This window comes from Eurosta solidaginis, chromosome 1, assembly GCF_040869045.1.
Source record: "Eurosta solidaginis isolate ZX-2024a chromosome 1, ASM4086904v1, whole genome shotgun sequence".
NCBI lineage: Eukaryota > Metazoa > Arthropoda > Insecta > Diptera > Tephritidae > Eurosta > Eurosta solidaginis.
In genome coordinates this window covers 4,210,365-4,226,344 of record NC_090319.1, presented here as the reverse complement: position 1 = coordinate 4,226,344, position 15,980 = coordinate 4,210,365, and the positions used below count along the sequence as shown (strand labels likewise).

Sequence of the window (15,980 nt, the reverse complement as noted above, 5' to 3'; positions counted from 1 at the left end):
TGGTAGATGAATTGAACTTATGACGCAGAATAGAAAATTAGTAAAATTTTGGACAATGGGCGTGGCACCGCCCACTTTTAAAAGAAGGTAATTTAAAACTTTTGCAAGCTGTAATTTGGCAGTCGTTCAAGATATCATGATGAAATTTGGCAGGAACGTTACTCCTATTACTATATGTACGCTTAATAAAAATTAGCAAAACCGGATAAGGACCACGCCCACTTTAAAAAAAAATTTTTTTTTAAAGTAAAATTTTAACAAAAAATTTAATATCTTTACAGTATATAAGTAAATAATATCAACATTCAACTCCAGTAATGATATGGTGCAACAAAATACAAAAATAAAAGAAAATTTCAAAATGGGCGTGACTCCGCCCTCTTTCATTTAATTTGTCTAGGATACTTTTAACGCCATAAGTCGAACAAAAATTAACCGATCCTTTTGAAATTTGGTAGGGGCATAGATTTTATGACGATAACTGTTTTCTGTGAAAATGGGCGAAATCGGTTGATGCCACGCCCAGTTTTTATACACAGTCGTCCGTCTGTCCTTCCGCATGGCCGTTAACACGATAACTTGGGCAAAAATCGACATATCTTTAATGAACTTAGTTCACGTGCTTACTTGAACTCATTTTATCTTGGTATGAAAAATGAACGAAATCCGACTATGACCACGCCCACTTTTTTGATATCGAAAATTACGAAAAATGAAAAAAATGCCATAATTCTATAAAAAATACGAAAAAGGGGATGAAATATGGTAAGGTAATTGGATTGTTTTATTGACGCGAAATATAACTTTAGAAAAAACTTTATAAAATAGTTGTGACACCTACCATATTAAGTGTAAGAAAATGAAAAAGTTCTGCAGGGCAAAATAAAAAACCCTTAAAATCTTGGCAGGTATTACATATATAAATAAATTACGGTATCCAACAGATGATGTTCTGGGTCACCCTGGTCCACATTTTGGTCGATATCTGGAAAACGCCTTCACATATACAACTACCACCACTCCCTTTTAAAACTCTCATTAATACCTTTAATTTGATACCCATATTGTACAAACAAATTCTAGGGTCACCCCTGGTCCACCTTTGTGGCGATATCTCGAAACGGCGTCCACCTATGGAACTAAGGATTACTCCCTTTTAAAATACTCATTAACACCTTTCATTTGATACCCATATCGTACAAACGCATTCTAGAGTCAACCCTGATCCACCTTATGGCTATATCCCGAAATGGCGTCCACCTATAGAACTATGGCCTACTCCCTCATAAAATACTCTTTAATGCCTTTCATTTGATACACATGTCATACAAACACATTCCAGGGTTTTCCTCGGTTCATTTTCCTACATGGTAATTTTCCCTTATGTTGTCACCATAGCTCTCAACTGAGTATATAATGTTCGGTTACACCCGAACTTGACCTTCCTTACTTATTTTTTCACATTTTGCTATTTTGAGTCTGGAAAATAATAGCAATTTACTGCATAAACTGCATAAATTATTTTATTTGCCTAAAAGTATGCCTTGCTGTGCCTTTTTAGACTTATTTTGCAATGAGCTTTTAAGTTAGCTGGCATGGCAATATCGTTAAGAGAAATCCATTGGTTTGAGTTTTGGTCTTACAGTAACCGAGGCGGAAAATGCTGGTTGAGCCCATTTTCATGGCTATGCATATTTATGAGTACTGGTCTTTCTTTTTTGTTGTGACGTCAAAGTAATACGTAAATTGCGAAGCTAAAATGCATTGCTTAATTTGTGAGTTTACATCTTTCAACGTCGGCAAATACATATTATCAGCGGTCATTTATTTTGTGCGGTTCGAAAGTGAGCTTTTAATAAATTTTTTCCAGAAATTAGTAAACAATTTATCCATATATTCCCTTAGATAGTTCGGTTATTCGTAAAACGCCAAAATGCAATAGCCTCAACCGATCCAAGTACTTTGCAATGAAGGTTTTTTTTTTGCATTTGACTTGTAATTGTGCCAGCTGTGAACTGTAACGCAAGGCCTACCTAAGGACCATTTTTGATTGAAATATAAAGACTACTTTAATGAAAAAAAAAAGACCAGATAAAAAAGACCACACACAATCATTTCTCTCACAAACGTTATTTTAATTTTTCTTCAATTTGTGTAGCTTGTTTTTTATCTTTTACCTCGGACTACTGCAGCTACGTACGGAGGTGATCCCCAGTTTCCCATGCAATGCTGTGCTGAGGGACGGATGGCCTAGAAGTTTCAATGTAGTCTTATTAAACCGTTTCCAAAATAGTCGGGCTAGTACCTCAATGGGGCTTGTTACCGGAACGTACTGGATCTATATCCAGCAAAGGACCATCAACTTCGATAAGACTCCCCAAAACCTTCGGGAAGTATTTTTATCACTACAACAACAGCAAACATATGGCTACATAGGTAACTTAGGACGTGTTGATAAGATTTTAAGAGATTTTAGGTTGGACTAAAGGATTACCAGTAATTGAGGTTTTTAAAATTATTTGTAATTAGTTACTCTAAGCTTATTGGGGCTATTCAATATATGGTACGGCAGCATGCTTTATGAAACATTTGAATTCCTAGCATATTTCTTGAGCCTTGAAAGAAGTCGATATTTAAATATTGTAGCATCTTATTTTTAACCTTACTCACAAGCTCAATTCTATACAACAAATAACAAAATGTGACCAAAACAAACTACCGTTTCGAATACTAAATTTGTCAATAAATTTCGTAGAATTGTACGCGAGCATCATCAATTGCATGTGCGACAGGAGGGGTGTGACGATTTTCAAATTGCTAGTTCTTAAGCAGCTTCTGTAGTGGGGACCTATCGGTTGGCTACGGAGTGCATAGTTTCGTGGATTGCATTTAATGGTCACAGCCGTCGCTAAATCTACGTGCTATGAAAGCAAATTGTGCGATTTTGCTAAAACTTTCGTCCACGAATAATAAAACAACAACAACAAAGTGCATGTTTGTAGTAAATTCGAAGTGATATAGTTTTTTATATATGTAGTTGTGTACATGCTTAGTTAATGAACCAAAGCACTTTGAGTAGCTAAGATTCTGTGGCTAAAGGTAGACTTACTTATATACATGTGTTTGTATGTACAAGTAGGCAAAAATATATGTAGACAAGTGTATAGTTCATGCAATAAACAATTTCACTGCACAGCGCTCAGTTCAGTTCAACCTAAGCTAAAGAAACTGAAATACTTAAAGTTTAACTTACCTGCTCCACCCACACATTCGTCGTCATGATTTGATTTTTTAAATTCTATAAAGAGAAAAAAGAAAAGAAATAGTTTTTTAATGCTGTTTATTAAGTTCTTACCAAATAGCTTAATCTTGGCACTAGAAGAGATGTAATTGTATGAGTGTATTTGTATATATGTGAGTAAATTGGTTGCGCAAAATAACCAAACTGATTTCCGTAAATTGAAAACTTCCTTAAAGTACATACTTCAGAGAAATACGAAGAATTTAAACATCAAACACAACTTTGAGCCATTGAAATTAAACTCTTGCCAAACACACAATCATGGTCTTATCTATCGGTTTTATAGACCAGTTAAAACAGAAATACACACATTAAAAGGTGCTCGGAAGTGAACACTCGAAACCTTTTTTCTTTTTACAGAATTTTTAGCTTGTTTATGCTCAGCATGCTTTGCACACAGAGTATATTAACTTTGGAAACTTAACGATTGATCGTAAGAGGATAAACGAATCGAGATAAATTTAGACTTCCATATATCAAATTGCTCAGGATGAAGAAATGAATTGATCTCGCCATGTTCGTCCGTCTGCCCGTCTGTCTTTCTGTGGTCCGGGTAACTTGAGTAAATTTGGTACATGATTACTTGGCACTCATGTTGTTGTTGTTGTAGCGATAAGTTTACTCCCCGAAGGTTTTGGGGAGTGTTATCGATGTGATGGTCCTTTGCCGAATACAGATCCGGTACGCTCCGGTAACACAGCATCATTAAGGTGCTAGCCCGACCATCTCGGGAACAATTTTTATGGCCACATTAAACCTTCAGGCCATTCCTCCCTCCCCACCCCCAAGTTCCATGAAGAGCTTGGGTTCGCAGAGCCTCGTCTGTTAGAGGAACCGGATTCGCCGCTCCTTGGCACTCATATCCTATCGCTATTTAAAATGAGCGAAATCGGATGATAACCACGCCCACTTTTTATACATACATATATAACGATATGGAAAACAAAAAATTCAGATTATTTGGTAAATAAAATACCTAGAATTTTGAAATTTGATGTATGTCATGATATTGATAGTTTTTGAAAATTGGCGTGGTACCGCCCTTTTTTGATAAAATCAAAATTTGAATTTGAATTATGTCATGATATTGATAGTTTTTGAAAATGGGCGTGGTACCGCCCACTTTTGATAAAATCAATTTTACAAATATTATTAATCACAAATCAAAAACCGTTAAACATATATAAAATTCAGCAGAGGTGTTGCCTTTACTATGGGGAATGCTTCGCAGAAAAATTAACGAAATCGGTTAAAGTCCACGCCCATTTTTATATCAAAGATTTTTAAAATGGTCGTGAACGAATAAAATAAGCTATATCTTTGCAAAAAAGAGCTTTATATCAATGGTACTTCCTTTCCCAACTGAAATCCTAACAAGAAATAGGAAAAATACTAATTTTTGAAAGTGGGCGTTAAACCGCCCCTTTTATGACTAAGCAATTTTCTATGTTTCGGGATGTATAACTCGACGAAAGATTAACGAATCGTAATTAGATTGGTTACGCATATTTTCCTTAAAGCAGGAAATATTTCTAGTAAAAATGCACGGGATCGGCACCATGCCCACTTTTATATAAAATATGCCAACTTTTATTTAGAATTAGAAAAGTTATTTATCTAAAGTAAACTGTACAATTAAAACTCAAGCTGAGTATATAATACGCAGTTACACCCGAACATAAATACCCTTACTTGTTGTAACTAAAATAAAATCGAAGAATTTAGCAAAAAATAACGGTTAGCTATGCGAATTTTTGTTTCATTAAAATTTCCTTTACCGTCTCTGCTTAAGTTGGCTTTCAATCGACCACAAATAAATCGATAAATGTTAATATTTCATAGAACAGATTGCAAAAGTGCATTGTTAGTACGTTAAAATATTGAGTTGGTTCGGCCTATTTCTACTACCCTTTCCTTAGGCAGCATATCGGAATCAGATCGCTATACGAATGGGATGATACCTCCACTCCATACCAATCTTTACGTATGGCTCTAAAAGCAATGTGGGTAGTAGCATCTACTCCAAAGGTCTTTCGCTCTTCCTAAATATTAGATGGTAGCCGTAAATGAGGCTGCTCAATGGCTACTTTGTATGTATGTCGGTTGACATTTACTCCGATAGTAAAGCAGCGATTAAAGCTCTTCAAGGCAGGCGCACTCAACAAGCTAAATAAACAAGCTTCTCGGTGTACTACAATAGAGATGTGTGTCAAAGGCCACAGTAGTGTACTTGGAAACTAAGTTGCTGATAAACTAGCGAGGAAAGCCACTGAACACACCAAAAAGGTACAATAAAGGCACACATTCGTCCTCCTGCCACGTGAAAATACTTTATCATGACTGTATTAACAGAAAAGGCCAATTATGAGGTGTCTCGACAAAGCAGGCTTAAATGAGAAACAAACTAGATTCTGTATCCCTTGATCGGGATATAAACAGGACGCTATCGAATACTAGTAAACGGCGAACAAATAGCTGAAGTCGAAGCTATAGAGATGAGACTTCTCCAAAAAAAATTGAATATTTTTTCTGCAAATGACCGGCTCTTGACAGGATACGCATGAAATATCTAAAAAATCTCTTCGTCTGTTTAGCGGTCCAGTCAAAACACTTTGTCCCACAACATTGAACTGGATGATATGGAATTCTAATTAGGCCCGATAAAATATTGGGACAACCGATATTGGACAACGGATCCCAGTATGAGTTACGTTTAGTTCGATCACTCCTAAAAATTTCAATAAAGAGTTTAAAATCGGTTACTTCTTTAGATTTTTTCCCGACTTTTCCCAATTTACTCGCACTAGGCTCGGACTCTGACGAGAAGTACATGTGACTAGGAAAATCTTGTATTATACAAATTCACTTTTGTTTGTATATCTGTACTGCACGCAAAAAAAGGGAATGAACAAATTTTGTTCGAAAACAATTTTAAAGATCTTTAAAAATAAAAATTTTCGAGAATCATTGGTACTCTTTGCAAAGTTTTTAACAGCAATTATACTCCATATAAAACTGCAAACTTGAAGATGTTCCCAGACATGCTTTAAACATTTTTAGCACCACCGGGAGTATGCGTAACGTTGAATGGATTTTTAACTGCATTTTAACGAAGTAAATGAATTGATGTAGCAAAAAAATAAGACATATGATGGTGCATTTAAGAACTTTGAGTGAGAAATCGTATGGAACTTTTTACTGCAGATATCCAGATATTTCTATGTTTGTGGTAGTTATACATATATGTGCATATTTAAATATGAGTTTGAAAACAAACCGGTGAAAATTTGCAAAATCTTAATATATAAAACACATGTGTCACAACATTTTTGGCCGCGATGGACTCCTAAACTACTGAACCGATTTTGAATTTTTTTTATAGCCCGTGTGTAGTTTGATCTAACTTGAGAGATAGGATAGGTTATATCTCAGTTTATAGTCGCAATATTATTTTATTGCAATTTTTTTATTTGTTTATACGTAATAATAAATTGTTACATATTCGCAGTGGTACTCATATTTTCAGGTGGTGCGGATATACTTCCGTGTAATTGCTTGGTGTTTAATTAAACAACCTGCTTATCAATAAAAAATATTATAGCGAATGATATCAAGTATAGCACATCACCATGCCCGCCGAGGGGATGGGGGGAAGGGGGGGTTTCTGAGGGGGCCCGCGATTTAGAGGTACTAAGACTGTTTTTTTAATTCAGGAGAGTCTTTAGTTGTGTAGAGGGTAAAAATGAGAAGAAATTGAAAGAAGAGAAAAGAGAAAAGAGAGAAGAAGATTGAGAAAGAGATAGAATGAGACGAAGATGAGATAGATGAAGCGAAAAAGACGGAGGGAGGAGTGAATAAAAGGATTAGGAAAAAGTGAAGAGCGGAGGGAGGGCAGAGTCAGACAGAAAAAGCTTATTAAAATGTATGCAGATAGGCCAAATTTAGGGCAGGACAACGTCTGCCGGGTCTTCCTTGGGACTTATATAATATTTTCATAAAGCTGCACAGAACCACCGCTAAGAAAGCCAAATTATTGGTGCGGCCAGCCTCCACCCTATAGGGTAGTAGTGATAAAAAATTATTTCTAAAAATAATTAGTTGGACTACATTTTTTTAAAGTCTTAACTAGAATCGAAACTCTCAATCTTAAAATTAGCAAGCCGACAAGCAAAAACAACTCGTAATATTGGTAAGCTTTTTTAAAAGATTTTATAAAGTTGAATGGATCTTTTATAAAAACATTGATGCAGATCTCGTACCAAATACTCCTCTAAGAAAGCAGGACCTTTGGTGTGTACGCTACCTTAACACTACAGCGGATACATGCATGTACCTAACACACGTACATACTTAAACACATAGTACCAGTGATGACGATTTTCGGGGTTTTTTGCCTTTCGGGATTTTCAAGATTTGAAAGTTCAATACTATGATCCCGGAAATGTCCTGAAATTTAGCCTGTTTAGCTCTTTTATTGTAATACTTACATATGTATATATACATGTAGATATAATACAAAAACACAGGTAATTGTAATTCATTCGTTTATTTTTAATTTTAAATAAAACTTTCCGCTGGGCAAAATATCAGCTGTGGACAACATTATTTTTGTGGCAAGTTGTGTTGAAATTGATTTTACATTAAATGGGTATGCTGCATACGAAAACAATACCAGATTTGTCAAATCGGTTCTAGTATTCGAGATATTTGAACCCAAAAGAGGTGCACTTGATGTCATGCCACTTCCAGAACTTTTTTGAAGATCGTTATTGTGCCTAAAAGTACCAGTCCTATTCTTCTTAATCACTTTTGAGTTTTATGAAAAAACTTTTTGTTTTTTTGCTTCTGCGAAATCAGCCGTAAACACTGCTGCGCAGGTGAAAAAACGTTTCTCGCAATTTTAGACACGAATATTACAAAAACCTGAAAAAATTTGGAAAATCCGAGGTCAGATTTCATTTTTGTGTAGCAAAAACTTTAAGAGACGAAAATCCTGCCATGTTTTTCTTACATCTTGTTTTTTTCCCAGTGTTACGCTTGCTTTGCTCCTAAACGGGAGATATTTGTGGAAAAAGCTTTAGATTATTGTAATGGATAACAAAATGACATTTTCAACAATACCGGGACTAAAGTCAAATAATCCCGGGAAGACCGGGACTTTAAAAAGACCACAATGCGAACCCATTATCCTTAATGAGACAAGTTTAGCAATTTTATAATTTTATTTCAATTTTTTAAATCCATCTCAGCAAAACTTCTACATTTTTTATTTAAATGTATTAAAAAAATAACTAAATTGTGAAATATAATTGTGAAATACCGGGTGGCTGATGAAAGCCGCTACCAAAAAAAAAATTAAATAACTTTTTTTCTATTTAATGAATCTGGTAAATTTTTTTTTTATTTTGCAGATTGACTCTTACATTTAACAAAAATGTATAACTGGGACACTGAAACAAGAATTTGGATTGTCCGCCGCTATCACGCACTGGAGTCCGTAGTTTTGGTTCAAAGAGAGTATAGGCGCACGTTTGGCGGCAATCCTCCGAGCAGATGGACCATAATGAGACTTGTAAACAATTTTGCCGAGCATGGGGCAGTCAACAGAAGACCTTACCATCGAAACCCTTCAGTTCGAACGGAGGAAACAATCGCTGCTGTAGCTGCTGCCATACAAAACAATCCACGTGTTTCGACAAGAAGTTTATCTGCTCAAATGGGTGTAAGCAGACAGTCATTTCAGTCAATTATGCACAAAGATTTGGACTTATTCCCATATAAAATTCAAATGGCCAACAAACTGAACGCTGCAGACTTGCCGATTCGCTTGGAATTTTGCCAGAAGATGCTTCAAATGGTGGAAGAGGATGGAAACATGTTGAACTGTCTTTTCATGTCTGACGAGGCCCATTTCGATTTAAACGGCAACATAAACAAACAAAATTGTCGAATATGGAGTGCTTCCAACCCACAGATACTCCATGAGATGGAATTGCATCCATTTCGTGTCACAGTGTGGAGTGCAGTTTCATCACGCTGCATTATGGGCCCTACTTCTTCGAAGAAAACGGTCACACCGTTACGGTTACTGGAGACCGTTACTTGAGCATGTTGAGAGAGTTGTTCTATCCAGAATTACGCCGAATGAGAATTTCTTTCAACTCTGTGTGGTTTCAGCAAGATGGTGCAAGTCCTCACATAGCCCGACCTGTTATGACAGAATTGCGACGAAAATTTTCCAATAAGCTGATATCCAGTAACTCCACATTCCGTTGGCCACCCAGGTCGCCTGACCTTACTGCACCTGACTTTTTCTTGTGGAGTTATTGCAGGCAGGAAGTCTACAAAGCAAAACCAACAAATTTGAATGAACTAAGGCAATCCATTCGAGAAACAATTGCGGCTATTCCTGTCTCAACTCTCCAAGCAGTAATGGTAAGATACCGCATATGCATCAACGAGCAGGGGGGGCATTTAAAGTCCATTATGTTTAAAACTAATTAAGCTATATTTAATAAAATTGAATGAGCTTTAACATAAATAAAAGAAAAATGAATTCCATACACTGAAAAAAAAAAAAAATTATTTGAGTTTCTTAATGTAGCAAAATTCATCAGCCACCCTGTATGACCAAACTTTGAACCCAAAGAAAGGCAGTAGTTCAAGTTAAGTAAAAGAAAAAACTGGTCAAGCGTAAAGTCAGAAAAAGAAACCAACATCGAAAAATTGTTGAACAAAACAATAAAAAAAAGATAAATTTAAAAAGTAAAATAAAAATAATCCGCAGTAAAGCGAATCATAATGATAAAGTTTTGTTACTACTTTCATATCTCATTCTTATTGTATACGAAATAAATGGGATAGTTTACAAATAACTGGCTATCAAGAATCAAAGATGTCAAACCACTTTTTGGACTTGGAACCGCTTCAGACCCAACCATAAGTACATAAGATTCTTTAGAATTGTCGGCAACATAGCATAGCCATGTTAAGGTGGACATATAACCGCAGTGCTTAGATAATGGGCTAGAGCTAGTAATGAAACAAATAGACCAGTTCACCGCCTTTCTGAGCTAAGCGATTTTTCTGTAGGGTGACTGTAACAACTTCATAGAACGAGTTTGCAACTTAAATTTCTAAAATTCGTTTTCGTCGAAATAGCTTGACTTAGTTTGGAGAGCTGCACATTATTCAGAATTTTCTAATTTGAGCTGAGCAGAAATATTTGATAGAAATATTTATCAACATTAAAGAACGAAGTTTTTACTTATATACATACATGCAGTATGCTTGACTTTATTAATAAAGTTATGTTATTCTCAGAAAAACTTGTTTCTCTTCACATGCAGTATGGGGGAAAGGAAGGAGAAACCAATGCATGGAGAAACTTTTATGCAGATAGCCATTTCTTGTTAAACCAAATATCAATTATATTTTGAGTTTTCCTACAACGTAATGCAACAATAATGCCAGTTAGGTGGGTTAGGTTGCCCTTACTGACTGTGCATGTTTAACCTATCGCGTTTCCGCCAGAATTTAACGGGCCATTAGAGCACATACCGCATGGCCATAAGTCGCTGAAAACAACATTGGATGTGACGTCATTAGAATATTTTGTCTATTTTGTCTACTAAAAAGGCCCAAGCTTATTATGCATAGTCGTTTCAATAGATTTTAGTTTTTAATAAACATATTTATGAGGTGATCGAGAGTATAGTATAAAAATCCGCATCAGATTATTTGACAAGAATGTCTAAAAATGCTGTGAAAGTTTTTCTCGAGGTCACTCAAACTTGCCCGAAATCATTTTTTTTTATTTGCTCAATAGGTCAGATCTTATTCGGACTGATGAGTTCGACACATCACTGTGTCGATACAAAGTAAATGCTGCACAACAACAACAACGAAATATGCAGACTAATAGCGTTTTCTTTTCTGAAATAAATTGTTGCCTAAGTAATAGAGTTACTCCTACCCCAGAAAATTTTGAACATGTATAGTGCATGCAAAGAGCATAACCCTGTATTTTCTTCGCCTAAAAATATGTGAAGTTACGAAAATAAATTGTCACGATCAGCTAGTTTAGTAGAGTTGCACTGCCCCACCGCCATTCTACGCAGGGTAAAAGTGTAACGCTTTTGCGTTGCGAGCAGGCAACAATTTTCACAAAAGAACGAAATACCCCGTAAAGGCGTTACCTGCTTTTTAACAGAGAACAAAAAATATTTACAACCCTTGCGCGACGTACAAAAAGCGTAGCACTTTTGCCAGAAAAGAAAGCGTTATAAATAACAACAGCTACACACACATATGTACATACAGCAAAGATCAGCATACCTACACATACAGAACATTTACGAGCACAGTCAGCTTAAGTCCTAAGCGACGTTAGTTTTACCAAAGAGGATAAATATAAAAAGAGACGTCACTCGTTACTTGTAGCCATTTTCGAAATGTGTTCTTCGAGGTAATCGAGATGTGCATAAAATGTCTTCTTTACATTTTCGTGGGGTATTTTTGTTTTTTGTTTTTCCGACTGTATTTAATTAATTAATTAATTCTCTTTCCAAAAATCACAGTTGTACAAGGTGTCTACACGGCATAGATAAATGCGAGACAATTAAAAATGTCGCTCTTAGAAAAAATTAGGCATACATTTTTTTTATTTCCAGCGAGTTTCTCGCCACTCGTAGCAGACTGGTGGTGGCTCTTATTATATTTATCCACTGTGGTTGGCTATACATATAACCAAAGCGAATAAGAGAAACGACAAAACGGGAAGTAAACAAGCAACTATTCGATAATACTGTACACAAAAAGGCTAGACCCTGGGACAGAATAACGATGAAGCAGCTGATTGGCATATAATCAGCGCAATGTAAGGAATCGGCAATCAGTTTAATTTTAATATTTTGAAAGTGAAGTACGCGAATAATCTGGAAGTGTGAAGTTCTGTTACCATATAATAGCTGCGTCAGACGAACCGAAAACAGAAGGTGAGGAACAATCAGGAAATAATGAAGAATTTCATGAAATTCGTTAGTATATCTGTTGGCTTTTTTAGTCGCCGGTGCTCTGACAACAAACTAGGTGTAATTTGAATTTGTGGATATAGCATTTTTTCACCGTTTTAAGAAACAGTCAATACAAAAGCTTTAATAATAAAACGTGTTCCCACTGATCGGAGCATCGTTGCTGGTGACTTAAGCAGACTTTTTCGAATAGATTTTATAACAAATAGATATGTATAGCAAAGCAGTAGTTAGTGGAATAACGTTAGAGGTTCGGCTGACTTACAATGTTGTGCCACTAACTACCGAGTGCGGAGAGGAGACTGATGTCCGAAAACTGATGGAGTCTAAAAAATTTTATGATCACATGATATGCGAGAGTGAATTTAGCGGCAGTTTGGGAAAAGGCTAGGCTTGATAAAATTGGCACTTAAAATGTTTTTCTAGCCACCCATTCATATTGATAAGTAAATATGTGCACTGAACTTTAAGTTATCTTAGCTTTGATTTATATTTTTTCAATCAGCATACTTTAAACTTAATTAAGTAAGAAATGTTAAGTATTTATAATATGTTTTCTTGGAATCAATCAATCAACTTAATAAGATCAAAGTCTTCACGATTTGCGTTATTGATAAATTGAGGAAGATATAAAATGTAAGAGAAGAAAAAAATTATGAGCAAAAATATAAGTGGATCGTTGGTTGAAAAGACATCGCAAAATCATTAAGTAGCTTTTGTAGACATTTAAGTAGTTTTGTGCATAGCAGACTCAACGCTGATTCTTGGGTCATTAGTTCATATAAAATTTTTTCTCCTTTATACAGGTTTGCCTTTCTTCGGTTTCTTTTTAGAACAGAGCATAATCAATTAAGCTATGCAAATCAATAGTTTTGCAAATCCAAAGGTAATAATGCCAAGTAATTGCAGTACCTATACATATATAAGGATGAGCCAATAATTTTTTTTCTTCTGGTATATGGGATAGTGTGCTCCGCTTGCCACACCGAAGATCCTGGGTTCGCACATCGGGCAAAGTAACATCAAGACTTTAGAAACCAGTTTTTTCAAATAGAAGTAAGTTTTTATAAGCGCGGTCGCCCCTCGGCAGTTATTTGGCAAGCAATTTGAGCTTGAAAAGCTCCTCAGTGAAAACTCATCCACCGTGCAGATGCTGTCCGGAGTCGGCATAAAACATGTAGGTCCCGTCCCGCCATTTTTTAGGAAACATTTGAAGGAACACTACGCAAATTGGAAGAAATCTCTTTGGAGGTTATCTTAAATGTTTTTACTTTATTCATAAAAAAATACAAAGGAACATGGCGCAAACTGGAAGAGCATTATTTTTTTTTTCATAGTGAAAATATTGTTCAAGGCATCCCAAACGAAAGCTTGTAAAAGTTTCGGCTATTTGTTTTTGTGTTTAGGAATTTCTCATAGCGACTTTGAAAATCTGTTAAGATTTTTCTTTTAATTTTCATTATAAGATTCAATTTTTTATAAGAATAAGAATAGCTAGTGTTTTGGGTAGTAGAGTTTGAGCTCTGGTACCCTTTTGACAAAAACTTGAAAATTCCCCATACGATTTGTTTACAATTTTCATAAGGTATCTCTTTGGATATCTCGAACAATATTTTTAGCATCGGAAAGAAAATAATAAATTTATATACCACCCTTATATGTTATCATGATATCTAATCAGGCATAATATTGGCCTTAACTTGTCAAGGCTCTATATCGTTATCATTTCCTTTTTTTATGAGTGCTGCCGGCTGTCAGAATTCCTGAGCTCATTAAAGTTAGTTCGAAGTTAACGAGAAGCGGTAGACATGGTAAAGTGGGCAATAGCAAAAGGAAAGAAAAAATAATCATCAGCAAACTGATAATTATATTTTGTCGTAGCTGCGGAGAAGCGTAATGGGAATAGCGAATGAGTTAATGCAAATAGACGAGTGATGAGACACTTAATTCAATTTATCATAGGGTCGATTTTCCTTCTACATACATGTACACATCGCTTTATTGTTTTATTATCACCAAATGAGCTTAAGCGTTCCTTTGAGCCAAAATAGATTGCGGGCAGAGTTGAAGACACGACCGTTAAACTGAATTTTGTGAATACTTCCTGTTCTTTATTTGTAAATTACCTTGACTCATTTGACCAAATAGCTACTCGCTTCTATCGTTTATTTCGCTACTTACCTACGCGCAGTGGACGAGCAGCTTTATGCGTTCTTCCTCAGCTACCAGCCCTTTGAACTTTTCTAAGACTTTTTCTAAGCTCCGTGCACAATACCTGTTCTCCTTTGGGAAATTCTGCGTTCTTTCTACCACTTAAAAAGAGATTTAGCAAATTTCGAATTCTTCTTCGTTTGCTTTGCTTGCAACGAAAGTTGGAAGTTGGCTACTTTTTCATATCATATAGTGCCATTGTCGCTCGACCTGCCGTTCTCCATAAAAATAAGTGCCATCTACTCATCAATGTTGTTCCACTATTACGTTGAACGCATCAATATGAAAAACTTCATTGTGGATCTCACTTGCTTGGTGGGATGAGTCGAACACTTCTCCAGACTTTTGGTGGCCATAGGTACTGTGGGAGGGCTCACTTACTCGCTCTACTTCGTATTCTTACCCACTCTTTCTATTTATTACAACTCGCATATCGCTCCCTCAGTGAGCTCATTCCGCTACGTTTGCTATCCACATCTGGGTCAGATGTTTGTAGCGCTATCAACTTCCCAGACTTGCGGACCTATTCCCCCTTTCCCTCGCCTTTATAGTCGTTAGCCTTTGAGTAACCCATCTTGATCTATAAGTTGGGCTCAGCGTTCCATTAAAAATGAAGAGGATAAGTTTATTTTGTTTTTAGATTTTTTTAATTCCATTTAATTTAATATCGACAAAAGCTTTATCTAAATTTTGCAATTGCTACTGAAGAAAAACGTTTGGTAAAGTTTTTCACAAATAGAATCATACATTTATTCATAAAAGAATACGATACTTATTTTCTCAATGACAATGATCTTCAACCAGAAACTCTCCTTCCTTAATGTTTTTTTTGTTTGAAAATATATATTTATTGTTGAATTTTCCCGAAACCTCAAATCAAATCTGTTGATTTACATTTGCGACTATTTTTGGCTGAGGGTGGGTCCAAATAATCGCGGCTCACTCCAATATTACACTCAGAAAGAAAAGAAAAATTTATTGATCGAAACCACGTAAGAAATTGTCTACGGAGAAGCAAAAGTTGTTGGCAACAACGAATGAAATAAGCGATTCCATTCGAATGTCTCTTGTGGACGTCTCCCCAAGTAGCAATGCGCTTGAAAATCTGCACTTAATCTAATCACGCACGCACTCCGCGCCCTATGAGTTGTTAGTAATTGAAGTGAAAATTTCAACGGCATTTTCTGGGGTAAATTGTAAAGACAATGACTAAGGACCATTTTCACCGAACCAAATAGCTAACGAGACAGCCAGACAGATTGTTGGATGGTTGTACTGCCAAGCAGCATTAGTGAATGCGCTCATTAACTGTTTGTTGCTTGCCATTTTTAATGCTCAGACTCAACGATGCACTGTGGGGTGCTTTCAGGACATTTTTCCTGAAATTAATATCGCGAAAAGAACATGAGTGTTTCTACTTAAACTACTTTTACATT

At 35.9% G+C, this 15,980-nt stretch overlaps 1 protein-coding gene across 1 annotated transcript in view; it reads right to left on the bottom strand.

Moving 5' to 3' along the window:
- Window positions 1-15,980, bottom strand: part of nAChRalpha1 (nicotinic acetylcholine receptor alpha1) — a 248,187-nt gene that overhangs the window by 56,159 nt on the left and 176,048 nt on the right. Inside the window, exon 3 of the mRNA XM_067777803.1 lies at window positions 3,254-3,298. Coding sequence (XP_067633904.1) covers window positions 3,254-3,298 — 45 coding nt within the window. The remainder of the gene's footprint in view (window positions 1-3,253; window positions 3,299-15,980) is intronic.